Source organism: Paramisgurnus dabryanus, chromosome 21 (genome assembly GCF_030506205.2).
Source record: "Paramisgurnus dabryanus chromosome 21, PD_genome_1.1, whole genome shotgun sequence".
Taxonomy (NCBI): Eukaryota; Metazoa; Chordata; class Actinopteri; order Cypriniformes; family Cobitidae; genus Paramisgurnus; species Paramisgurnus dabryanus.
This window is the reverse complement of record NC_133357.1, coordinates 7,734,499-7,760,997: the sequence shown is the minus strand read 5'-3', so window position 1 is coordinate 7,760,997 and position 26,499 is coordinate 7,734,499. Positions and strand designations below refer to the sequence as shown.

Sequence of the window (26,499 nt, the reverse complement as noted above, 5' to 3'; positions counted from 1 at the left end):
ATAACAGCAATACTTTATGCAACCTCATGCAATAGCTCAATTTTGTTGCAATGGGAGGAAATCATAACTTGCACATGACTGAGTGGGTGTAACTCATGATGAGCTTTGTTCATGGGTCATACAGTTATATAATGATAAATTAATTACACAAGGGATATTTATAATGTTTATGATTAAACTGACCTAAATATTCCTAATAGCTCAGTATTAATAAATGTTCAATCTTCAACTCTGTTAATATTCCCAAAAAAAGAGTCAATTCAGAATCAGTCTTGTAAAACAGTAATTTAATTGTTACAATGTTGGATTTTTTTCAGTTCGATTGCTTTCATGTGGCAACATTTCAAAACGAACCAAAATTTGTTAAACAGAATAAATAACACAGTAGGGAAGATTCATCATAACTGAAGGCTACAGTGTCAGGCCTTTTTGTGCATTGAAGGAGCCACCCAATGGCGTGGGAGAAGGGATCTCGTGTTCTTTCGTGTCTAATAGAATAATTCCATATGAGGATTAATTTAATTTCTTTGACCTCTGTGTTTAAATTATAATCTGACTCCAATTTAATATAGTAAGAATTTAGTGCATTATTCCAATTATCTGTTGATCATAATTTAGATATTTGATTATTTATAAATTCCCATAATCTTAGTTATTCGTTCATTAGGGACCAGATATCGCACAGGATATATGCCTGCCGTTGCGTATATCTCACGGACACAAAATTGCCAGTCTGATCTTAGTCAGAGGTTGCCGGGTTAACTAATACTTTTACGTCTGGCCGCCCCATGCTTGCTCCGATTATAAAAATTGTTACTTTAGTCACGATCATGCAACTTGCTAAGGCATGTGATAGACATAAATCTGAGAGTTTTGATGAATGTGCCCCATGCTCCATCAAAACCCTAGTGTGATCATATCCTGACAGAATAATCTCGCGGTAATACCACATTCTTTCTTATCTACTGGAAATAATAATTTCTGAAAGAATTAAAATAAATCAATACAAGTTCTGAAGAATTTAGATGAATCAAATGTAACAATTTATTATACCAGGCAGGTTCCAGCTTCAAACGTCATTTAAAGAATATCATACAGAATATGATTCAATTCCAATTAATTAAAATGATCAACAGTTGCAAAAGTTACAAAGTCATGCCTGGCAATAGACACTCTGGCTACAGAGTACTTCCATTGTGGATATAATACACCTAAAATGGTGGAGGAAGATTCTTGTTAAAGATTTCTTCCATGATGTTTTAATACACACATAGTGTGGGAGCTTCTGAACAGAATGCCTCCCAGAATATTTTGCCAAGCCACCTTTTATACACAGCTTGAGACAAAGACATCGTAAAACTCCAAAAATCCAGTTTGACGTGTACCAAGTGATACTAAAGAACACCTGGTCAAGATCCAGTTTGACCTGTGCCAAGTGACCTTAAAGAACACCTGGTCAAACTAGCCAGAAGTATCCTGGCAAAACCCCACCTCTACAAGAAATGCATCTTCTATCCTAAGTTCTAAAACCTTGATCCATCTTATCTTAAACTTATAGAAATTAGAAATTTTTACTCATTGCATCATGACCTTTAAAACAATACTAAACATGAATATAAAATTACAATCTTAGAACCACATAATATATATACACATTACATCATATATTTCAGCAGATACCCATGTGAGCCTAAAGGCTAACAGTGCAAAAGCTTTTGTGATGAAAAGATTAGGAGCACAAAGAGTTTTATGTCTGTAACCAGTTCAACCTGAGGATCAAATTTGGGTTAATCCTGAGGTTAAATTGTTTTACAGTGTCTCTTCATAAATAAACTTAAAGTTTATTATATACCAGCTGTACTACAGCATAAACACGTTAATCCGGACGATGAACAAGCTTATGTAATAATATGAGTCACATGGCGTAGTAACATAACCAGTCCTACAACTGTTTAACACACAGGTGTGTAATATGAGTTCTACTCTACTCAGCGCCGTACAGCAGTGGATCGGTGCAATTTTTTATTCTTAATTGTTAAAAGGAAATAAAATAAAAGAAGGAAAAAGTTATAATTTAGACATTATAAATATGACTGCACTGGAAAAATGTAATTTTTGTTGTGAGCCTTCAACAATCCTGAGGATCTTTGACAAGATACATCTGTAGATTCTGAGCACTATCTAAAATGCTGAATGTGGATGTAGACTTCAGTGTTCTTCAGCAGTCTGTTGGCGTGTTGGGTCGGGTCACTGATGGTCAGTCTTTGGCATCTCGGCTATGGCAGATGGTTTTGAAGGGGTGAGGGTATCTCACCACAGCCATGATACCATCCATGTCTGGATGCTGTGAGTTCGGTGGCCAGGAGAAATGAATCCGCTGTAGTAGAGACACAATGTAAAGAAAAAGCTCCGTCCTTGCAAGGGTCTCACCGAGACAAACCCTCGGACCTGAATGATTAACATAAACACACAGTAAATATCAGTTTAAGTAGTCAAGTCAACTCTTCAGAATCACAAGTGATCAACTCACCGATTAAGAATGGTATGAACGCCTCAGGTTTGCAGAAACGTCCGTTCTCATCTAAGAAATTCTCTGGATTGAAAGTGTCCGGATATTTCCAATGCTCCTTATCAGTAAGGATTGCTGTTAAGTTTGTCATGATTATAGTTCCCTATAAAAGAGAGTGGATCTGAATATGTGCTTAAAATCTCTGGAGGAATCTCACAAAGTCCAGATCACATTTTAGCCCAAAAGGAGTGACTGTTCTTTTAACACAAACTTTCAGTCCATCACAGTTACTAGCTACAGAAAATTCATTTATTACCTTGGGAATGTCATATCCTCTTAGTTTGGTTGGCTGTGTGGTTAAATGAAATACACCGAGAGGAACAATGTTGGCACAGCGCTGAATCTCATGAACAGTGGCGTATGTGTATGGAAGTTTGTCACGGTCATCCATGCTGGGCAGACGATCATAACCCAACACCTGAACAATCTCCTTATGACATCGCTCTATAATAAAACATATTACATGAGCTAGATTGACAGAAAATCTGATAAGTAAAACTGCAGGTACAGCCAGACACCGAACATCACCGATCTTCTGTTTTATGAAAACCTCACTTTGCTTCCTTTAATGAGTCTGGTGTAGATTATAACCTGGATTTTTTGTTTTTTATGGACCATTATCACCTTGTACATCTGGGTTGTCCATCAAGAAGATGAGTCCCCATCTGATGGTGGTCGCCGTAGTGTCAGTTCCAGCCAAGAAGAGATCGGCTGCTGACATCACCATGTTCTCCTCATGAAATGTTGAGTCCTCGTGCGACTTTTGCTAAAGTTAAAAAAAATTGGTTTGCTTTGCAGGAAATGTTCTGTTGTTTGAAGTAAAAGTTTCATGACAGGTACAGTAGAATTTGAGTATCTCTCACTTTCTCAATCTCTAACAGGTAGGCATCAATGAAGTCTCGTGGGTTTTCTGGATCCAAAGTTTGTCTGTGTCCTTTAACCTCCTTGCAAATGAAATTCACTAACTCATTGGCGTTCTGAAGGATCTTCTGGTGAGGTCCAGGGAAGTGTTTGATGAAAGGAACCAAGTTGAATATCTAAAACAGAGATTGATGCTCAGTGTTTGGCCATTTTCAGGTATTACAGAAATTACTTTGGATAATTTACAAAGTATTTCTTCCTCAAATAATCAATAGAGCTATTTATAAAACAAAATTGTAGCCACAAGCATTTTATTTCTAATGACTAACATTTATATATTTTTCAGGACCACTGGAATTCTGCGTAACACTTTACAATAAGGTTGTTCAGTATTTGTTTACACGTTAAATACATGAACTAACAACAAGCAATATAGTTTTCATCATCTTTGTTTATGTTAGTTCACTGGGGATTAGCTAATGTTAAATGTTAATCCACTTTTGCAAAGTGTGAACACAACCAACCTACAATGAAAAAAAATCCGCCCACTACTTCTTTTGTAATCCCCATTAAATCAAAGCAGTCTCATTAGACATGCCGTTTTGATTCTCTTACCAATGTGATGTCACACTGCTAAAGCCCCGCCCATGGCCGCTGACTTGACATTCCTGTTTTTCCGTAGTTTCTGCCCTCCACAAGTTATACACTGACCACTATTTTCTTTGCGCCTCTCCATGAAATTAGACCTATTTTAACTGACAGCTGTTTTGGTACGAGTTCGAGGATCAGTAGCTAATTTGCATTTAAAGGTACACACATGAAAACAGATAGGGGCAATCTGAGGGTATTTGAAACTTTACCGGCACATTCGGGACACATCTGAGACTTGTATCACATCTTGTTAACATGGTCATAATATGTGCCCTTTAACAGTTATAACTTTTGATTGTAAAAATGTATTAGTAAATGTTGAAATTAACAAACTAATAAAAATAAATAGTTAGTTTATGTTAGCAAATGCATTAACTAATGTTTACAAATACAACCTAATTGTAAAGTGTTACCAAATTCAGGAATACAAAACTGTAAAATAAAATATTTAAATTAATATGATGTCACAGTCTACAGCCCAATGATTTAAAGTTACCTGTCCTATTGCTGACCCTGACAGAATAAAGTTCTCATTGAGGATTTTCAGAAGGTATGCAAAGCGTTTGTTATCGTATTCAAAGCGATCTCCAAACACGATGGAACAGATTATATTTGAAACTGCATTCTGTAAGGCATGCTCTGGGTTAAATGCCTTTCCTTAAATAAAGACAAAATATGAAGATAAAAAAGTATGTGATTTTAATAGGACACAGATATGAGTGAGCTAACAAAATGTTTATTCTCATAAACCATACAAAGAAGATTCTGCTGTATGACTTTTAAATCAAATGTTTACAACCAGACATTAAGGAATGAATCTGAATAGAGGAGGAACATCTCAAACCTTCATCTTTGAGCATCTCAGTAACCAGGTAATGGCCTTCATCTAACACACGCTCTTCAACAGATTTCTTTCCTAGGCCGAAGTTTCTGAGCGTGTGGAGAGCAAACCTTCTTTGCTGTTTCCACAAGTGACCATTCGTCATTATTATACCTGAGAAAGACAGAAAAACTTGAACCATCTGTGGTGTAGATGTTTATGATGTTCCTCTCAATGAAATATGGGGACCCACTCAACGTCCTTATGAGGACAAAAGCATCTGCGGCTGATAAACATCTCATAACATGTGTCATAGATTAACTGCATTTAATAAAGATCTTACAGTATGATATCTACATGTACAAACCATCCAAGTTTTACTGACCGAGTCCATTAGTTATCAATTCAATAAGAGGTAAAGATGGTCTTCCTGAATAAGATGAACCTTCTTGGACCAGGGCTTCCTTGGTGATTTGGAGTGTATTTAAGACTATTGATGGTTTTCGTCCCAGGTACACACTTGACAATTCTCCAAACTGATTGAGCTGATCACAGAAGAGTAAAAAATTAAGACGTCACAATAACTAAACCTACCTTTACACATATCTGTTGTAAAATTAAACATCTTCACAATTTCAGAAGAGGGTTAGTAAGAAAAGAAAGAATATGACTAAGACTGTAAAAACTCACTGATCTGATAGATCCCATTGGGTCTTTTATAAAATATGGTATTGTTCCCACAAAAGGGAAAGGTGTGGGTCCAGGTGGAGTTCGGGCTCTGCTGAAATGAATCCTCATCACCTCAAAGAGAACCAGAAAGATCAAACCCAGAACTAAAGCCAGGCTCACAGAGTTGAGGTCGAAAATCATTGCAGCGGTCCCTCTTACAACAGACTGAACACAAACACAACACCACCTCTGTGTTTTGCTTCAGAAAAAGAGGGTGGAGACAATGACATAGAGGAAGTAAAAACTCACCCTGTTGTGTTAACTCTTTCCTAGCATTATTGTTATGAGGTATGAATCTATGAGCAGCTTACAATACATCACCCATCAAATTAAAACATGAATAATTGCAATGTATAAACATGATGACCTATGAACATAAAGATGTTTAGGACACTGCAGGCACTTCTAGGTTCAGGAAAACACCCCCTTGTCCCGTTTTTCTTCATTCTTTACCTGAGGAAATAATTAAAAGTTAAGAAAGGTTTTGAGTACTGAATACTAAAGAGATGAAAGCATGCCACAGAAATCTGGATGACTCGATCTCACCACCCTAAACTTCAGAACACCCAGTAGTAATGAACAAATTCTAATCCCATCTTCATTAAAGGTAAAAGATGAAGTCAAATTATGTCACAACAAGTAAATAATAACAGCGATACTACCTTATGCAACTTCATGCAATATAAAAAAGAGTTTTGTTGCAGTGGGAGGAACTCTAACTTGCACGTGCCTGACTGGATGTAATGTATAAGGTGCTTGTTAATGGGTCGTACAGTTTTATCATGCTAAACGAATTAACAACTCTATGTACATGAGAATGTATTGAGAATGTTGATGACATGACACCAAAAACTAATAGAAAGGAATTTATTAAAAAAAGTAAAACACTGGGAATTAAAGAGCAGAAATGTTAACTCATGTTTAATTTAGTTATTTACTGTGTAATTTTTGAGGCTGAGGGTTAAAAGAGAGTGAAATGAGTTATAGGAAACTTCCCTTAAGAAAATAACCGTGGTTTAATAATAATAATAATAATAATAATAATAATAATAATAAAAAAACATGGTTACTGTAGTAAAACCATGGTAATCACAAAATAACCATGGTTTTGACAACCATGGTTTTCAAAAACCATATGGTTAGTGTAGTACCCCATACAGGAAATATACGAATATGGCCAAAAAATATATTTTTCACAGATTTTAAAGCATTAGAAAATATATATTAAGGAAATATATTCATGTGGCATTTGAAGAAAAACTTTATGTTACCTGCAAACATAACAATTTTAAAAAGGTTCAAATTAAATATATTTTTAACTTCAAAAATTTACATTATAAAATGTATAAAATTAACTTGTATTTAGCATATATTTCAAATATTTTTTGATAATTGTTTTTGGGATGCAAAATTACAAATGTTTCTTTTTATCCTTGAAATACATTTTAAAAATACATGAAGGTTAAAACTAAATATATTTTAAATTAAATAATATATTCAACTTAGCAGTACTTTCTACAAATTGTATTTAGCATATATTTATAATATATTTTTTGGCCAGAGAAATGTATTTTTGTGCACCATTCATGTTTTTTTCATGGGGTAAAACGTCTCGGGTTACGTAGGTAACCCTGGTTACCCTGGTTATGCCTATCGCCATAGCAACGCTTTGGGGAACCCCTAGGCGTGACTGATCTGAAGCAGTCTTTTTGCCGGTAAAGACGGTCGAGTTTCTCGAAAGGGAACCGCATGCTGGATAAGGTGACTGATTTTGTTAATACATGACTAACGCATTTCAAACAATGTGTTTTCAAGAAAGATGACAGCTAAGCAGCAGGTTAGCTAGCACATAAGTTAGCCTATAGTTAATAACTGGCTCAGAAAACTCAGTTTCTGTCAAGGCACGGTGAAGAAACAATTACTGAAGGCTTTCATTTATGTTTTTTATATGTAATGCAGAACAGCATTTGTGAGACGACATCAACTCAACATAACAAGAACACCAACAGAGGAAGCCAAGCTGCAAAAAACACTAAATAATTGTTATGAGTTTTTATTTTGAAATAAAAGTTTTGTGTTAATAAAAATTAAGTGTTGGCTTAATTATAGTGTTGATAAGAGGTTTTAAAATAAGATTTTTAAAAATAAAAATAACAATATTCTGTATGTTTTTGGTATTTTTTACCCTATAACATTTATAACAAGAGGTGAACAAAGCACCATTTTAGTTTCATCCCGCAAATATGAGAGTTACCTGGTAAATAAACAGAACAAGGGGGTAACAAGCACCACTTTAATTTACAGCACGCAAATATAATAGTTACCCGGTAAATACACAGTACATGGGGGTAACAAGCGCCACTTTAATTTACAGCCCGCAAAGGTAAGAGTTACCTGGTACATATAACCACTTTAATTTACAGGCCGCAAATATAAGAGTTACCCGGTAAATACACAGTACATGGGGGTAACAAGCACCACTTTAATTTACAGCCCGCAAAGGTAAAAGTTACCTGGTACATACACAGAACAAGCGGGGAATAAGCACCACTTTAATTTACAGCCCGCAAAAATAAGAGTTACCTGGTAACTCCTGTATACATATACAGATCAAAGAGGTACAAGTTGCTATTATTTTTGTTGTACTTGCCTTAAAACACAGATGATCAAATTAAAGCAGCTGCACTTTTGCTATTATACATTACAGTCTATACCGAAATAAAAGTGATGTGCTGTTATATTTTATTTGCCGACGTGGCTCGTAGACATGGGGAATGTAACAACTGTATACAATACACTTTCATCAGGTAAGTAGCAAATATGAAACAAAACTATAACAAAAAAATTAATAGGCCATATTACCCATAGACGTAAGTCATACATACCACTTAATATAACAATAGGTTAGGTACCCTGTAGTTATGAAATACTTAGAGAATAAATCAATTATAATTTTCCATATATTCTTACCCCCTTATTACCCCATCCTTAAAATATTGTTCCCTTTTACCTACAAGTACATACTGTAGAGGTATTTGTTGTTACAAATAGGTACGCTGTAAATTCGGTTTAATTACGCGGTACATTGCGCGTCGTAATATAAAGTGTTACCGAAAACTTATGAAGAACAATAAGTGTGCTTTTGCAAGCACACTTAATAAACAACTGCTGTGGACGTACTGTGACTTTTTTGTACCTGCAGTCCTTATATTATTTGATCATTTTGATCATGGCACCACTAAGCAATTAAATCCCATCTCTTCAAGACATTTACTAAACTTTTTTATCCACTTTGCACAGTTGCTGAAACATTTTCGTCTAACCATATTTGTAAAACACACACTTCAGTGTTTCATGCAATGTACATCATTACCCATCATATTCATTGTGGTTTATTTGTTCAGCGGGCCTGAACAATACTCTCTAAAACTCTCTAAAAGTGGCCAGTTGAAAATAACACCTGCATGATTAACAAAACTCTGGCATCTTAGGGAAGATTCATCATAACTGAAGGCTACAGTGTCTGGCCTTTCAGTGCATTCATCTGGAGGATGAACATGTGCTTATGTAAAATATGAGTCACATGATCTAGTAACATAACCAGTCCTACAACCCTAAATCTACTCAGCGCAGTAAGGTAAAGATGAAAGGAATAAAATAAGAGAAAGAAAAAAATAATAATTTAGACTTTATAAATATGACTGCACTGGAAAAACTTTATCTTTGTTGTAGCCTTCAACAACCCTGAGGATCTTTGACAAGATGTATCTGTAGATTCTGAGCACCATCTGAAATGCTGAATGTGGATGCAGATAGACTTCAGTGTTCTTCAGCGGTCTGTTGGCGTGTTGGGTCGGGTCACTGAAAGTCAATCTTTGGCATCTCGGCTACGGCAGATGGTTTTGAAGGGGTGAGGGTGTCTCACCACACCCATGATACCATCCATGTCTGGATGCTGTGAGATCAGTGGCCAGGAGAAATGAATCCGCTGTAGTAGAGACACAAAGTAAAGAAAAAGCTCCGTCCTTGCAAGGGTCTCACCGAGACAAACTCTCGGACCTGAATGATTAACATAAACACACGGTAAATATCAGTTTAAGTAGTCAAATCTGTTGACTCTTCATAACCACAAGTGATTAAACAACTCACCCATTAAGAATGGGATGAACGCCTCAGGTTTGTAGAAATGTCCGGATATTTCCAATGCTCCTTATCAGTGAAGATTGCTGTTAAGTTTGTCATGATCATAGTTCCCTATAAAAGAGAGTTGATATGAATATGTGCTAAAGATCTCTGAAGGAATCTCACAAAGTCCAGGACACATTTTAGCCTACAAATTATCAGTCCAACACAGGTAAGTATGAAAAATTTATTCATTACCTTGGGAATGTCATATCCTCTTAGTTTGGTTGGCTGTGTGGTTGCATGAACTACACCAAGAGGAACAATGTTGGCACAGCGCTGAATCTCATGAACAGTGGCGTATGTGTAAGGAAGTTTGTCACGGTCATCCATGCTGGGCAGACGATCATAACCCAACACCTGAACAATCTCCTTATGACATCGCTCTATAATAAAACATATTACATGAGCTAGATTGACAAAGATCATGACCATCATGTTTAGGTAGTCAGACACCGAACATCTAAACAGATCTTCTGTTTTATGAAAACCTCACATGTTGCTTCCTTTAATGAGTCTGGTGTAGATTATATCCTGGATTTTATACCTCAAATTTTGAATTTTTATAGGCCATTAATCACCTTGTACATCTTGGTCGTCCATCAAGAAGATAAGTCCCCATCTCATGGTGGTCGCCAGCGTGTCGGTTCCAGCCAAGAAGAGATCGGCTGCTGACATCACCATGTTCTCCTCATGAAACGTTGAGTCCTCGTGTGACTTTTGCTAAAGGTAAAAATGTTTTGGTTTGCTTAGATATACCTCAACAATGCAGGAAGTTTTCTGTTGTTTAAAGTCAAATCTCTCACTTTTTCTATCTCTAGCATGTAGGCATCAATGAAGTCTCGTGGGTTTTCAGGATCCAAAGTTTGTCTGTGTTCTTTAACTTCCTTGCGAATGAAATCCAGTAACTCAGTGGCGTTCTGTATGATCTTCTGGTGAGGTCCAGGAAAGTGTTTGATAAAAGGAACCAAGCTGAATATCTAAAACAGAGATTGATGCTCAGTGTTTGCCCATTTCAGATATGACAGAAATGACTTTGGATAATTTAATTTACTGGTATTTCTCCCTCAAACATACTAAAGAAATAATCAATAGAGCCATTAATGAAACAAGCATTTTATTTCTAATGACTAACATTTATATATTTTCTGAAAATCACAATTTTCTAATTTTTAGGACCACTTGAATTCTGCGTAACACTTTACAATAAGGTTGTTCAGTATTGGTTAACATTGTTAAATACATAAATTAACAATGAGCAATATAGTTTTCAGCATCTTTGTTTATATTAGTTCACTGGACATTAGCCAATTTTAAATGTTAATCCACTTCATCATTGATAAAATGGTTATAATAGGTGCACTTTAACAGCCCTTTTACAACTTTTGATTTTTAAAATGTATTAGTAAGTGTAACATAAATAAACAAAGTAATAATAATAAATGTGGTAGAAGTATTGTTCATTGTTAATTCATGCTTGCTAATGCATAATGTTTACAAATACAACCTAATTGTAAAGTGTTACCAAATTCAGGACTATAAATTAAGATGATGTCACAGTCTACAGCCCAATGATTTAAAGTTACCTGTCCTATTGCTGACCCTGACAGAATAAAGTTCTCATTGAGGATTTTCAGAAGGTATGCGAAGCGTTTGTTATCGTATTCAAAGCGATCTCCAAACACGATGGAACAGATAATATTTGAAACTGCATTCTGTACGGCATGCTGTGGGTCAAATGCTGTTCCTTCAGTAAAGACAAAATATATCAGTATATGATTTAAATAGGACACATGAGTGAGCTAACAAAGTGTATTTTAAATATTAAGTTTACTGTTATACACCATACAAAGAAGAATCTTTTAGATGCTGTATGACTTTTAAATCAAATGTTTACACCCAGACACTAAGGAATGAATCTGAATAGAGGAGGAACATCTCAAACCTTCATCTTTGAGCATCTCAGTAACCAGGTAATGGCCTTCATCTAACACACGCTCTTCAACAGATTTCTTTCCCAGACCGAAGTTTCTGAGCGTGTGGAGAGCAAACCTTCTCTGCTGTCTCCACGAGTGACCATTCGTCATTATTATACCTGAGAAAGACAGAAATTTTCAGCTGCTGTGGTGTAGATGTTCATAATGTTCCTTTCCATACAATAAAAGTATATGGGGACCCACTCACCGTCCTTATAAGAACAAAAGCATCTGCGGCTGATAAACATCTAGCTCATAACATGTGTCATAGATTAACTGCATTTAATAAAGATCTTACATGACAGTATGATATCTACATGTACAAAACATCCAAGTTTTACTGACCGAGTCCATTAGTTATCCATTCTACAAGAGGTAAAGGTGGTCTTCCCGAAAAAGATGAACCTTCTTGGACCAGGGCTTCCTTGGTGATCTGGAGTGTATTTAAGACTATTGATGGTTTTCGTCCCAGGTACACACTTGACAATTCTCCAAACTGACTGTTCTGATCAGAGAAGAGTAAAAAATAAAGAATTCACACTCATATGTGTGTTCATAAACCTACTTTTAGACATATCTGTTGTAAAATGAAACATCTTCACAGTTTCAGAAAGGAGTTAGTAGGAGAAGAAGAAAGAGTACGAATAAGACACTAAAAACTCACTGATCTGACAGATCCCATTGGGTTTTTTATAAAATGTGGCACAGTTCCCACAAAAGGGAAAGGTGTGGGTCCAGGTGGAGTTTGGGCTCTGCTGAAATGAATCCTCATCACCTCAAACAGAACCAGAAAGATCAAACCCAGAACCAAAGCCAGGCTCACAGAGTTGAGGTCGAAAATCATTGCAGCCATCCCGGTTACATTACAACAGATTGACTACAAACACTACATGACCTCTGTGCTTACCTTTTAAAGCTCCTGAAGATGTGGGTGGAGACAATAACAGAAAGGAAGTAAAACCTGTTGTGTTAACTCTTTCCTAGCATTAATGTTATGAGGTATGAATCTATGAGCAGCTTACAATACATCACCTATCAAATTAAAAATAATTGCAATGTATAAACATGATGACCTATGAACATAAAGATGTTTAGGACACTGCAGACACTTCTAGGTTCAGGAAAACACCCCCTTGTCCTGTTTTTCTTCATTCTTTCCCTGAGGAAATAATTAAAAGATAAGAAAGGTACTGAATACTACATAGATAAAAACATGCCACAAAAATCTGAATGACTCGATCTCACCTCCCTAAACTTCATAACACCCAGCAGTAATGAACAAATTCTAATCCCATCTTTATTAAAGGTAAAAGTCAAATTATGTCACAAGTAAATAATAACAGTGATACTACCTTATGCAACTTTATGCAATATAAAAAAGAGTTTTGTTGCAGTGGGAGGAACTCTAACTTGCACGTGCCTGACTGGATGTAATGTATGAGGTGGTTGTTTTATCATGCTAAACGAATTAACAACTCTATGTACATGAGAATGTTGATGACATGAGACCAAAAACTAATAGAAAGGAATTTATAAAAAAGTAAAACACTGGGAATAAAAGGGCAGAAATGTTAATGTATGTTTTAATTTAGTAATTTATTGTGTAATTTTTGAGACTGGGGGTTAAAAGAGAGCGAAATGAGTTATAGGACACTTCCCTTAAGAAAATAACCGCGGTTTAATAATAATAATAATAATAATAATAAAAAAACTTGGTTACTGTAGTAAAACCATGGTAACCACAAAATAACTAGTTATGTGTAGTACCCCATACAGGAAATAAACAAAAATGGCCAAAAATATATTTGCTGAAATATATTTTTCACAGATATTTTGTATATTTTGTTTATATTAAAAATAAATCAATTTTAAAGCATTAGAAAATATGTATTAAGGAAATATATTCAGGTCACATTTGAAGAAAAACTTTGTTACCTGTAAACATAACAATTTTAAAAAGGTTCAAATTAAATATATTTTTAAACTTCAAAAATGTACTTTATAAAATTAACTTGTATTTAGCATATATTTCAAATATTTTTTGGCAAAAAATTTTTTTCCATGGGATGCAAATTTAAAAATGTCTTTGTTTGCCCTTGAAATACATTTTAAAAATACATGAAGGTTAAAACTAAATATATTTCAAATTAAATAATATATTCAGTTTAGCATTACTTTCTACAAATTGTATTTAGCATATATTTATAGGCCAGAAAAATGTGCAGCATTAATGGGTTTTTCATGGTGAAACCATGGTTAATTTTCGTAAGGGCTGTTTTTGAATGTGACGAAAGCGAAAACGAAAGCTGGAGGGACTGGCGAGCGAATCTTCTAATGCAGGGGTCTTCAACTAAAATTGGTGGAGGTCCAGTAAATGAACCCTCCGCACCAGCCGAGGTCCGGATGTAAAAACATAAATCGACCGCTTTCGCCAGACTAAAGAAATTAGTGTAATTTGTTTTATTGAACAAAATATAGTGTTATCAAGCATATTGAATAATGTTTCTTCATATGTATAAGCATAAATAATCCTTCACAAAATGGATTTCATTTTAAAGCTGCTCTGTCCTTTCAGTTGCTTGGTACAAAATATCTAAATTTATCCAGTAACAATGTCTGACAAAAATATGAAGGGAACAGTGCAAAATGCATTCATCTCTAAATCTGCAAAACACACATTCATTTCCACATAACAACTTTATAGGAAAACTAACATGCACTTTTCTGCTAAACTGAGAATTACAATCACAATCAATGAATACAAACCTCTCTGGCTTAATCAAATCATATCACATGTTACATTCATTCTCATTTATTGTCTGTACTTAACTAAGTTCTGCTTAGCTGCTTCAAGTTGCACTGGTAAAAGATCATCATCAATATCATTCATAAACACAAACAGGTAAAAGTAAACTGCCAGTTTTGGAAAACTGAAAAAGTGCAGGAAAACATTTCTCTCTTAATTTGTACTGTTCCTTCAAGTCTATAAAAATGTAAATAAGTTCAAAAGACGAAAGAATAAAAAGTCCTAGTTAAAAAAACTATGCTCATTGATCATTCTTGACATGTTTTTACTTTTGATAATGTTAACTGTTGAGAATGCTGACTCGCAACTATACGTTGAGCCAAAAATGCAGCATCCACGCACTCCTTTACTATTTTCCCATCTGTAAAGGGCTTGTTATGCTTTCCTTAAATCCACTGTATTTTCAGTGAACACTCATAGATGGCTCGATGACGCATAGCTCGTTGTTTGGCAATGAGTGAGTGTGGGTCGCTCATACTGGGCTTTTAGTTCATTTATTTTTCGCACCCTTACCTCGGACTGCTGAGGGTAAGTTTCTTCAAAGTGTCTTTGTTTAGTTTCGTAATGGTGTTTAATGTCCCCACTTTTGACAACCGCAACAGACTCGCAAGCAAGATGAGGCTCTCTGCTTTCTTCCCTGCACACCTGTCTGTGAATGTTCGCGCTGGCTCCGCAATCGAAACCTGTGTTGATGTAGGACCCATATAGCGCTACTGGGCTGACCATATATGTGCCTGATATAAATAAGATTTTATAATAACGTTAAATAGCGTTTGCTATTTATGTATTTTATTGTGTTAAAAGTCTTTGCGGTCCGGATGGACGCATCTCGCGGTCCGGATTCGGACCGGGGTCCGCCAGTTGGGGACCCCTGTTCTAATGCCTCGATTCTTTTTTTAAATAATCGATTGAACCGCAAATCAAAAACACATACTTGTGAAAATCTTAAATATTTTATAATGGAATTGCAATTTAATAAACAGTACTTTACGAAACTAAATTGTTTAATACATTTCGACGACATGTCCTAAGATTTATACTTGTGGGATATAAAGAAATTAAAGAGTGAAAACTCAAATTCAAACAAACGCGATCAAACACTAAAAAACATTACATTTTTAAACAAAAGTAAAAGCCAAATGAATAACTGTTAAAACAGAAATATTGTGTACACTTCTAGGAGGAGGCTTCAATGAATCACAGAGTCGACTCGTATGATTCAGGATTTGATCAAATGAATTGAATTCGGCGACGGGCTGTAAGTTTCGATAAGTTTTTACACACCCTTCTGGCATTACAACTTATCGTCACACACTTTGTTTATTTTTTTAACTGTTGATTCACTCCGGTGTGTGTGTTCTCAAACTGTTCATTAAAGCTTTGCCTTAATTCGCGAAGTTTCACTGAGAAGAAGATTCACGTTATACTCGCTTAAAAATGACACAAAACGCTTCCGGAAGAGCGAGTAACCCGAAACTGTACAGTACCGTGACCTCTGTTGGACTACCATACTCATCAGATAAACGTAAGTAAATAATAAAGACATATTGAATATTTCTGAAAAGACAGAAACCATCACTAATGGATTTAATGAGAATTGTATAGGGTTTAATGTAAGCTATATGGTCTCTATAACATGAAAATTAACCATGGTTTTACTATAGTTAAAACCAAAAAACATGGTTACTGTAGTAAAACCATGGTAATCACAAAATATATGGTTTTGACAACTATGGTTTACAAAAACCATGGTTAAACCATGGTTAGTGTAGTAAACCCATAGTTTTGCTGATAGTAATCAATACACCAAAAAACATGGTTACTACACTTTTACCACAATAAATCCATGGTTAATTTTCGTAGGGGTTGGGATCTATTGGAAGATGTTATCAGGCAGATGGGAACCAAAGAACCCCATTAAATCCTACTGGAATAAGAGCAGAAATAAAGTAATGGTAAACAGCTACTATTTGAAAAGAAAAGCATTTGAATTTGTATAGGTTTTTTTTTTACAATTGGGTAATAATTTAGTAATCTATGCCACTGCTTTTCAATTCTGGTCCTTGAGTACCCCCTTCCAAAAATGTTTAGATGCCTCCTTAGTTAAAACATTTGAATTAACCTATCAGCCTCCTTCCACCAGAATGGTTAACATTTTTCCCTTACAAGCTGATGACTTAAATCAGGTGTGTTAAATCTTAAACATTAGGAGGGGGTACTCAAGGAAACACTGTTTTACACCCTGTTATAAACCCTCTTTCTTATTCAGCAGCAAATCTTGACCTGTTGAAACTGAAGCAAGACCTTCGGGATCTTTTGTCCAGACATTCTGAAGGGATCTCTCTGAGTAAAGCCAGAAGTTTCTGCCCTCTCCTCCTCAATCCACAGCTGCTGAATGATCACGCATCCGTACGGCAACTCCTACAATCCATGCCTGATGTGGTGACGCTACAGGGACTCGGGGTCCAAACAATCCTCCTTCCCACTATCAAAACCGTGCAGTAGCTGCTGTTTATGGGGCTATCCCACAATGCTTTGCAGTCTACAAACAGAACACTTAGAAGAGGACCAGAACACTTATGTGAATCTTTTAGTACTTGACTCAGGTGATATCTCATACCTCAACATGTTTGAAAAATTTTGAATAATGGAAACACAGGAATTGTGCAAAAATCATATATTTTATTACGTTACAAATATCAAGATGTGTATAGACCTGTAAAGAACTAAAGCTGGTTTTTAGTGAAATATAGAAAGAATACTTGGCAACTCAGGATACATATTTATTAATCATCATAGCGTTTTAACAATTACTTATAAAATGCCTATATATTAAAAAATTAGGGCTGGGCATATATTAATCTAGATTAATCTCATACAAAATAAAAGTAATTTTTTGCATAATATATGAGTTTGTGCTGTGTGTAAATATTATGTATATTTAAACACACACACATACACACGCACACACACACACACACACACACACACACACACACACACACACACACACACATACATATATATACATTTAAGATTTTTTTTATTATTTATATATTTTTTTTATTTATATATAACATAGAATATATTAAAAATATATATATTTACATGTATAAATGTTTCTTAAATACATTCATGAATGTGTGTGCATTTATATATACATAATAATTACACACAGCACAAACTCATATGTTATGCAAATAAATACTTTTATTTTGTATGAGATTAATCTATGCTGGGTTATGGGACTCTACATGCAGATTGTAATTTATGAACCCAGATTCTTTCATAATAAATAAAATTAATAAAATATTCAAATGGGTGTAAGATTACACCCCATAAATCAATGTGTAGGCCAGCACAGAACTGTCATGACAAAATTGTGCATGCAAAAAAAATGACAAAATCTATAAACAAAATCTATTTTGGTGTGAAATGAGATTCATGCAGTTCAAATACTGTATATTCACTCAAATGTATTTAATTTTATTAAATGTTTAGTTTTATGTTAAAATATTTAAATAATTCATATATGTTTCAGTATATGTAAAAAAAAAATAAAAAAAGATTTGCATTACAGTAAAATGGTTAATAGTGTGCGTGTACATTTTCTGACTTTATAATAATGTGCATAATAGTATGAAATCAGCATCAGTCAGTTTTACACATGCTTGTAAAGGCTTGATTGAGGTACTCCAACCTGAGATTACATCATGAGAGAAAAATGCTTCACAGTGGTATTACAGGATGGCAATGACATCAAATGAAATGTACAGTTCAACAAATAATATCTGCTAACACTTTTTATCCATCCCTGAGATCTTGTATAGCTCAATGGCACATTGATAAAATATATACATTGTAATGAACTGCAAATCGCTTTGGATAAAAGCATCTGCTAAAAGCATAATGTAATCTTAACTAGTCTAATTTTATTAAGAAGAAGTGTTCAACTTCTTCAACAACGTATAACAACATTACTCAAATCTCTTCCATCTCAAAACATCTAGGAGAACTTTAGGAGCCTTTCTTAAGATGTTTTGTATTTATTATACTGTAGTTGATCACTCATTGGCTCCTCTGCTACAGCAGATGATGTTGAACGGCTGTGGTGAGCGAACCAAACCAAAACCCCCATCCATTTCTGGGCTCTCCGCACCTGGTGGCCATGAGAAACGAAGCTTTTGTAGAAGGCAAGTGATAAAGAGGAAGAGCTCTGTCTTTGCTAAGGTCTCGCCAGGACAAACCCTTGGACCTAAAGATGAAGATTAAACAAAATATCAGCCATACTGTTGGGGCTCTTGGTGATTTGCACTGTCACAAAAAGATCAGTCACTTACCCAAGGAGAAAGGCAGAAAAGACTCCGGTTTGCAGAAACATTTATTATCATCTAAGAAATTCTCTGGATTAAAAGTGTCTGGATGTTTCCAGTGCTCTTTATCGCTTAAAATTGCTGTAATGTTTACTAGTATCTGAGTTTCCTAGAAAGACAAAGTTTGTTTTAAAACCATTATATTTTGGTTAATGCCAGCTTTGGGACAGCTTTCAACCAAGAAAAGTGCATAAATCACTCATCCATTCCTCTATCCGAGCGTTTATTACCTTGGGAATGTCATATCCTCGTAGTTTTGAGGGCTCAGTGGTTTTGTGAACAAAAAGTGGTGCGATGCTTGCACAACGCTGAATCTCATGAACAGTGGCGTACGTGTATGGAAGTTTGTCACGGTCATCCATGCTGGGAAGACGATCATAACCCAACACCTGAACAATCTCCTTATGACATCGCTCTGGTAAAACACAGAACAATGTGAATTTGGGGTAGGAAAACCAGTATGTCTATCATTTGGCTTTAAAATCCTTCGCCTTCATTAGAATGTACAGTGGCAAGAAAACGTATGTGAACCTTTTGGAATTTCATTGTTTTCTGAATAATTTTTTCATAAAATGCGATCTAATCTTCATCTAAGTCAAGGGTTTTGACAAACATTAAGTGTCTAAAAATAATAACACAAAAAATTCTGATCTTTTTTGAGAACAACAAAAAACCTCATAGTGCTAACTGTGCTAAGTGATTGAACTGTTGTTTGCACTATTGCATGGCAGAGTTTTTACTTATAAACGGCTTTAAATAAAGATAATTTAATATAAGGGCGTTTGATGACCATTAATCATGGGGGGATTTAGTTTTTCCCCACCGGGGATAAAAAATAATTAATCAGAGACAGGGATATAAAGACCAGAGGTCTTTCATCCACCAAACTTTCTACCTTGTACATCGGGGTTTTGACTCAGATAGATAAGACCCCATCTGATAGTGGTCGCCGTTGTGTCGGTTCCAGCCAAGAAGAGATCACTCACACTCATAACCATATTCATCTCATGAAACGTGGAGTCCTCGGCTGACTTTTGCTGCTCCAAAGGAAATAAAATGCATGTCAATTTCTTAGTCAAAAATAATCTAGTTGTCCATATATTTACAAGCATTCTTGAAGACAATAAATTGGTCAGGTCTGTTTGACTAAGTATGAATGAGAAAGATGGCAATTCAAGAGCACTGAACTTTACCATCAAATACTACAGTTACTAGAGTATTATTACGATGGATGATGTCTCACTTTCTCCATCTCCAGCAGGTAGGCATCGATATAGTCCCGTGGGTTGTCCGGGTCTAGAGTTTTTCTGTGTTCTTCAACAGCTTCCATAATGAAACCTTTTAACTTATCAGCATTCTGGTATATTTTCTGGTGCGGCCCGGGGAAGTGCTTGATGAAGGGAAACAAGTTAAAAATCTGAAAAGATAACAAAATGTACAACAGTCAGACAGTAGACTTCACTTGCGCTCTATCTGCAATTCTACCATAATATCTTTTCTAAAAAAAACCCAACTAGATTGAATCCAATGTTTTTACTTTGTACTCAATTCATTACATTACATTTGAAGAGTTTGGTTCCAAAACGAGATAACACATTTTTGTCAAAACAATTTTATTATTATGTTGTCATGTTTTATTGTGTTTTATTGAGCTACTTAGCTGTATTTTATTAGTTATAAAGTTTAAATAAAAAAACAGCTGCAGTTTGATTGATATTAATTGGAAAAACACGATTTTTGAAAAATGTAAAAAACTGAGTTATCTCATTTGGAACCAAGCTCTTCATTTGGTACCAGTTCATACCTGTCCAGTGAGGGACCCTGCAAGCATCGTGTTTTCGTTGAGGATTTTCAGAAGGTATGCAAAGTTTTTGTTATTGTATTCAAAGCGATCTCCAAACACAATGGAACAAATCATGTTGGAAACTGCATTTTGTATCATATGTTGGGGGTCAAATGCAGCTCCTGTTCCAGAAAAAAAAAAAATTGATTGTGACCTAATGAGGTGTTGACAATGTTAAAAATAAAGATGCTCAATAGTAGAATCATTTTTGGTTCCCTAAAGAACCATTCAGTCCAAGGTTCTTAGAAGAAACATTTCTTTCATACCTTTTTATAACATTTTATCCCTACGAAAACCTTTTTTGAAACAGAAAGGTTCTTCATATGTTAAAGGTTCTTAATGGAACCATTCGACCAAAAATTGATCTTCTATGGCATCATGTAGCACAAAAGTGTCATACATATGGCCTGCGGGCCGAACAAGGCCCACAAAGGTGTCCAATCCGGCCCGCATGATGATTTATTATAAAATACGTATTTTAAAAATGCTTTCAGGCAGGATGTAGCAGTTATGTGTGTGTAGTTTAAATAGGAGACATGCGGAAACATGGCTGGCTCTTTGCGTTGGCACGTACCGTGTATGAGACGGCCATGAATGAGTTTCTGCGTAAAGCGATGATGGCGACACATGAAGAACAGTAGTGGGTTCTAGTTTAAAAACGGTTTCTTTTAAATGTCATGGCTGATCAGGACTCGCACACAAACCTCTAAAATAGAGAATAGTAACTGCCCCAAAATGTTGATCCGGTGGTCAAAGAAATGTAAGGTAGAGCGATTTAAAATGCCTGTGTTTTATGACTTCAATCTGTACTGTAATACTTTACAAATCTAACATTTTCATGTTCTCATTACAAATATATTCCAAAAAAAGTTAATCATTTATGAATAATTTTGACATTTTTTGGCAATACAGAGAGGATAAGGTGTGAGCATAGGGTATAATTCTGTTAAGGTTCATAAATACATGAAGTTAAATGAAGGTTTCTCAACCCAATAACATGCAGTGGGTTTTTGCAGTTATAAATTTGTGTGCATATGTTTTATTGTACAGTATGAGTATGTTAATGTTTCTGAGGACTTATAAAATTGGTTTTTTACAGAGCTGTGTTTTTCTAGTTTTCTTGCTTCTAGTATATTTAGTGAACATTTACACAATTATCAGCAAATAAAACTCGCAATTATCTGCAAATAAAACAAACGGGGCTAAATAGCACTTAAAGTGGTTCTTGGCCACTTGGTCTATAATCATAGAGGAACCATTTTAAGTGCCACATAGCACCGATGAAGTACCTGTGTAGAACCATATTGTGCTATGTAGAACCATATGTGGTGCTATATAGCATTAAAAATGGTTCCTCTATGATTACGAGCCAAGAACCACTTTTAGTGCTATTTAGAACCGTTTGCTTTTAGAGTGTTAAAGGGGGTCGCACACCGGACGTGCAGCTCTAGGACAACTCGAAACCAGTATTGAAACCGAAAGTGTACATCAATTAGCGCAAGCTTAGTCCGATAGCGTCTAATTCAAAATGCAAAATATACGTTAGCAGCCACTGTTAATTGTTAATGATTTCTGACAAATATGATGTTATTTAATGTTAAACTATGTGAGTGGCGCGACAGGGATTTGAGCAACTTCCTGAGTCAAAGCTGGGCGCCGCGGACAGGCACCACCTGCCCGTGCCGGTGTGTGTATACTCATAGAAAACAAGGTGTTCAATTTTCCTAGTACAGTGCTGCGTGCGGCGCTGAGCTGCACGTACGGTGTGCGACCCCCTTAAGGTTTGAACAAGTTATCCGGCCTTCACATGGTAACGTTATTTACCATGGACCTAAAATAAGTTTGACACCCCTGGTGTAGCACCTAAAAAGTGAGGAACGAATTCAAGACAGAATGAAACCCACAGAAACCTTTTGCTTTGCACATTTCAGCAATCAGGCATTGTCCTTCTTCTAACACACGCTCCTCCATAGTTTTCTTCCCCAGGCCAAAATTCCTGAGTGTGTGGAGAGCAAATCTTCTCTGCTGTCTCCAGGAGTGACCAAACTGGGACCAAACTATACCTACAACGAAAACATTAGGTGTAAAGAAAACAAATGACTGAAACGGATGCCTTTTTATATTACTGCTATCATTGTTTATGCTTTATTGATAACCTGGTCCATGCCAAACCGCAGCAAGTGTTTCCTCATTGAGCAACTTCTAAAGATGAATAGGTCTTCTCATTAAGTTACTCAAAGCATCATGGTTTATTGTTACATACGGAATCTGATTGATCCTAGATGACCACCCCAGCCGCCCCTCAATTCAAACACTGTGTTTAACAGTCCTTGCAGACTATAGATTGCATTATTACTGCAATGTTACAAACAAATTACATTTACAAATACTTAAAGAGTAAAGCTTTGACTAATTGTTACTAAACCTGCTAAGCAACTTTGTTCACGTTTTTGAGCGTTTTCCCAATGGTCTGCTGTATCTTGGCTATGCTTCGTGATCAAATGAATCTCTTTAAGCATCAATAACACCCAAATCACAGCAGGCACAGATGTCAAATACATACAACCGCTACTCACCACCATACTTTCCATCAGCTATCCATTCTACAATCGGCATATGTGCTCTTCCAGAAAAAGATGAAGCATTCTGGACCAGGGCTTCCTTGGTGATCTGGATTGTATTTAAGAATATTGCTGGCTTCCTTCCTATAAACACAGTGGTCATCTCTCCATACTTGGGCATCTGCTCAACATAAATCATGGAGTTAGATGATCTCGCTTGTACACTTTTCACCAGTGTTCAGCAAGTAACTGAAAATTAGTAATTACTTACAGTTCCTATATAGTGTGTTAACATTGTGTACTGTCTCTTTAAAAATTTGTAGACAATTGTGTCAACGTGTCATATTTTCTAAAATAAATAGTCATTTTTCTGATTCCATATTTATTTTAAAAAGTCAGAAACGAAGGTGACGCAAATTATGGGTACTATATTTAATATACATAGGAATATATTTAATCAGAAAACAGAGTACGTGGATTGTTTTGTCGGACGGACACAGAGCGAGTGGATTGTTTTGTCGGATACGGAGCGAGTGAAACCAAACCTGAAACTAAATGCTCACTCACACATACTATGGAGTTTTAACAGTTGTACAGCGCAGTGTGAATATTTTACTTGAAACAACATTCGCGGATCGTTCTCTTCCATGAAAGCCGATGTAAACATCTATGAATATATTAATAATTCTCAGATTTATTACTTTTGTGGACTACAAATGCAAGTTGATGTCATAGCTACTGGGATTGCTTGGCAAAGATAATTTACAAACATGAGACCGGATGGATTATGACTCGCGCACAATTTTTAAACAAAGAATGTTGTCCCATTTAGATTTTTCATGTTCATTCTATACGCACTGTCAGTCATGATGAAGTTTAACCTCTTCAACCCTGAGGACCCTGTCCCGGGTCCAAAATTTCGTATTTTGACTTAATATAAAAGATTCTTTTAATCTTTAATGCTCCGTCATGGACCCCAGTAACACATATGAGATACTGTTTGAAAGCTTAGAGTCTCTACTTTCTGCAGATATGCATCACTTTGACATATCTTTTACTGTAAGAAAGTTATTTACACTTAATTTACACTATCACCCCCCCAATATTTTTTGATATCATATAATATTCACATATTTCATATTTTTCAAAAATGACAAACATGGGCAAGTCTTATATCAAATGAAAGCTCTCACTCTCAGGAATAAGGCTACAGCGTTATTTTTGTTCTATTATCAACACATATCCAACAATCATCGAATGAATAATAAGGTAAAAAATGGTCTTTTGTAAACATATATGAAACTTGAGTGTGAACTGCCTCAGATAGCACATATAGCCACAAATGATACATCATCTTTTATTTTAGGTCCTACTCTAAACAATGAGTCCATTCACAGCATTTTCTTTGGTTGTTTGCATAATTAATCCCTAGCTTTTTATTATACGTGCAAAACAAAAAATTAATATTTTTATGAAAAATGTATTTCCGCACCCTTCAGTAAAATAAGAATATCTTTTGAATGCGACATGCTAAAGAGTTCATTCTTTTTTTGGGTGTTTACTGTCTGCTGCTGGTAACAACCAGAACTGTCTGCAGTCTGCTAGAGCACCCAGAACCAGAGTTATCCACTATCAAAGACAGTGTTTACAACATAAAAAGGAAAATTTGGTGTTTCATCATATGAAAAACAACATAAATAACAATATTTGTCACAAACAGCAGCTTTTTATGTAACTTCAAAGGGTTTTCTTTAAAATGATATAAAGAAATTGCATTTATTCCACTGTATGTGGTTATGGTAGCACTTCAAATGTTTTTTGGCAGAAATTGTACACCATAAGCGTATTATTCCTCCCATCAGTTGGAGTAAAATAACTTTTGCATATATTATGATAGAGAAAAAATTCCTTTTTCCTCTGTAAGCTGACAATTGCTGGAATCAAACAAAACATAAAAAGCGCCTATTTATTTTTGTGTTTATTAGAGGCCTGACATCACATACAACCATGTTTAGCACTTTCAACAGTGTTTTATGTAATTTCAAAGGGTTTCCTGTAAAATGATACCAAACTTTTGTATGTAAACCTCTGCATGTGGGTATGGGAAGCTTTTGAAATTGGGTAGGCCAAATACAGGGGGAAATCCCCAAAATAGCTTCAGGGTGTAAGAAGTTAATGATTCATTGTGTCACCCACCACAGTCCTGCGACATTAAATCAGAAATGTCTTGTCTGAAAGTGTTATTTTTTTTACAAAATAGAGTAACGCCAGTAACGAACTCATTTAAATTTCAGTAATTGTAATTGTTACTTGATTTAAAAAAATACTTTGTTACTGTTAAAAGTAGCTTAGTGGAATTACAGTACCGCGTTACTCCCATCACTGCTTTTCACAATATTGTACATGAAAACAGATGCAATTAAATATTATTACAACAGCAAATACTCACCATTTTAAAAGACTTCATTGGATTCTTCCCAAAACCTTGGACGTTTCCCACAAAAGGCAGAGGTGTTGGCCCAGGTGGATTTTGGGTTCTGGAGAAATTCATACGAAATATTTCATACAGAACTAAAGAGATCAAGCCTAGAAGCAGAGCAAGGCCTACGGTACATGCATCTAAATTGCTCACAGCCGTCCACATTGTTCCAGATTTTCTGTGGGACAAAAACAATCCTCAGACTGCTGGTTTGCTTTATAAACCCTTCAGAAGAAGTGGGAGGAGACTGTTGGTAAAACACTTTGACATGCCTATTCATGTTACTTCTGTAGCTCAGATAAGAATACTATAGGGATGTATTAATTAGTCTAAGTTGAGGTAAGAACATAGTAAAATATTGAAAAACTGTGCTGTTTTCCTTTAAAACATATAAAACACCACATAGATATATAAACAACATAAACTTGATTTTCACCACTGTGGGACTTTAAGATTCTGCACGACGTTTAGGTCATTAAGCACACACTGACTATACATTGACTATATTATTATTTTGATTGTGAAACCAAAGTTTGCAAACCCGCACACGCACACGCACACGCACACGCACACGCACACGCACACGCACACGCACACACACACACACACACACACACACACACACACACACACACACACACACACACAC

General features: G+C 35.6%; 2 protein-coding genes and 1 pseudogene across 3 annotated transcripts; all 3 read right to left on the bottom strand.

Annotated features, from left to right (window-relative positions):
- Positions 1-1,020: 1,020 nt before the first annotated feature.
- On the bottom strand, positions 1,021-5,818 carry LOC135750335 (cytochrome P450 2C28-like). The gene is made up of 9 exons (XM_065269136.1): positions 5,592-5,818; positions 5,287-5,446; positions 4,926-5,075; positions 4,578-4,738; positions 3,433-3,606; positions 3,194-3,335; positions 2,826-3,013; positions 2,531-2,672; positions 1,021-2,448 (listed from the first exon to the last, which is right to left on the bottom strand). The coding sequence occupies exons 1-9, from the start codon at positions 5,769-5,771 to the stop codon at positions 2,258-2,260; spliced, it is 1,488 nt and encodes a 495-aa protein (XP_065125208.1). The 5' UTR covers positions 5,772-5,818; the 3' UTR covers positions 1,021-2,257.
- Positions 5,819-7,942: 2,124 nt separating this feature from the next.
- Positions 7,943-12,679, bottom strand: LOC135750336 (cytochrome P450 2B4-like; annotated as a pseudogene).
- A 5,371-nt stretch (positions 12,680-18,050) lies between these two features.
- On the bottom strand, positions 18,051-26,063 carry LOC135750334 (cytochrome P450 2B4-like). 2 transcript variants are annotated; one of them, XM_065269134.2, is made up of 9 exons: positions 25,821-26,063; positions 23,387-23,552; positions 22,721-22,873; positions 20,772-20,932; positions 20,211-20,384; positions 19,863-20,007; positions 19,198-19,382; positions 18,935-19,076; positions 18,051-18,849 (listed from the first exon to the last, which is right to left on the bottom strand). In XM_065269134.2, the coding sequence occupies exons 1-9, from the start codon at positions 26,013-26,015 to the stop codon at positions 18,659-18,661; spliced, it is 1,512 nt and encodes a 503-aa protein (XP_065125206.1). In that variant the 5' UTR covers positions 26,016-26,063; the 3' UTR covers positions 18,051-18,658. The 2 variants fall into 2 exon arrangements, with proteins under 2 accessions (XP_065125206.1, XP_065125207.1); XM_065269135.2 differs by having other exon boundaries at positions 19,863-20,004; positions 25,821-26,060.
- Between the last annotated feature and the right edge of the window lie 436 nt (positions 26,064-26,499).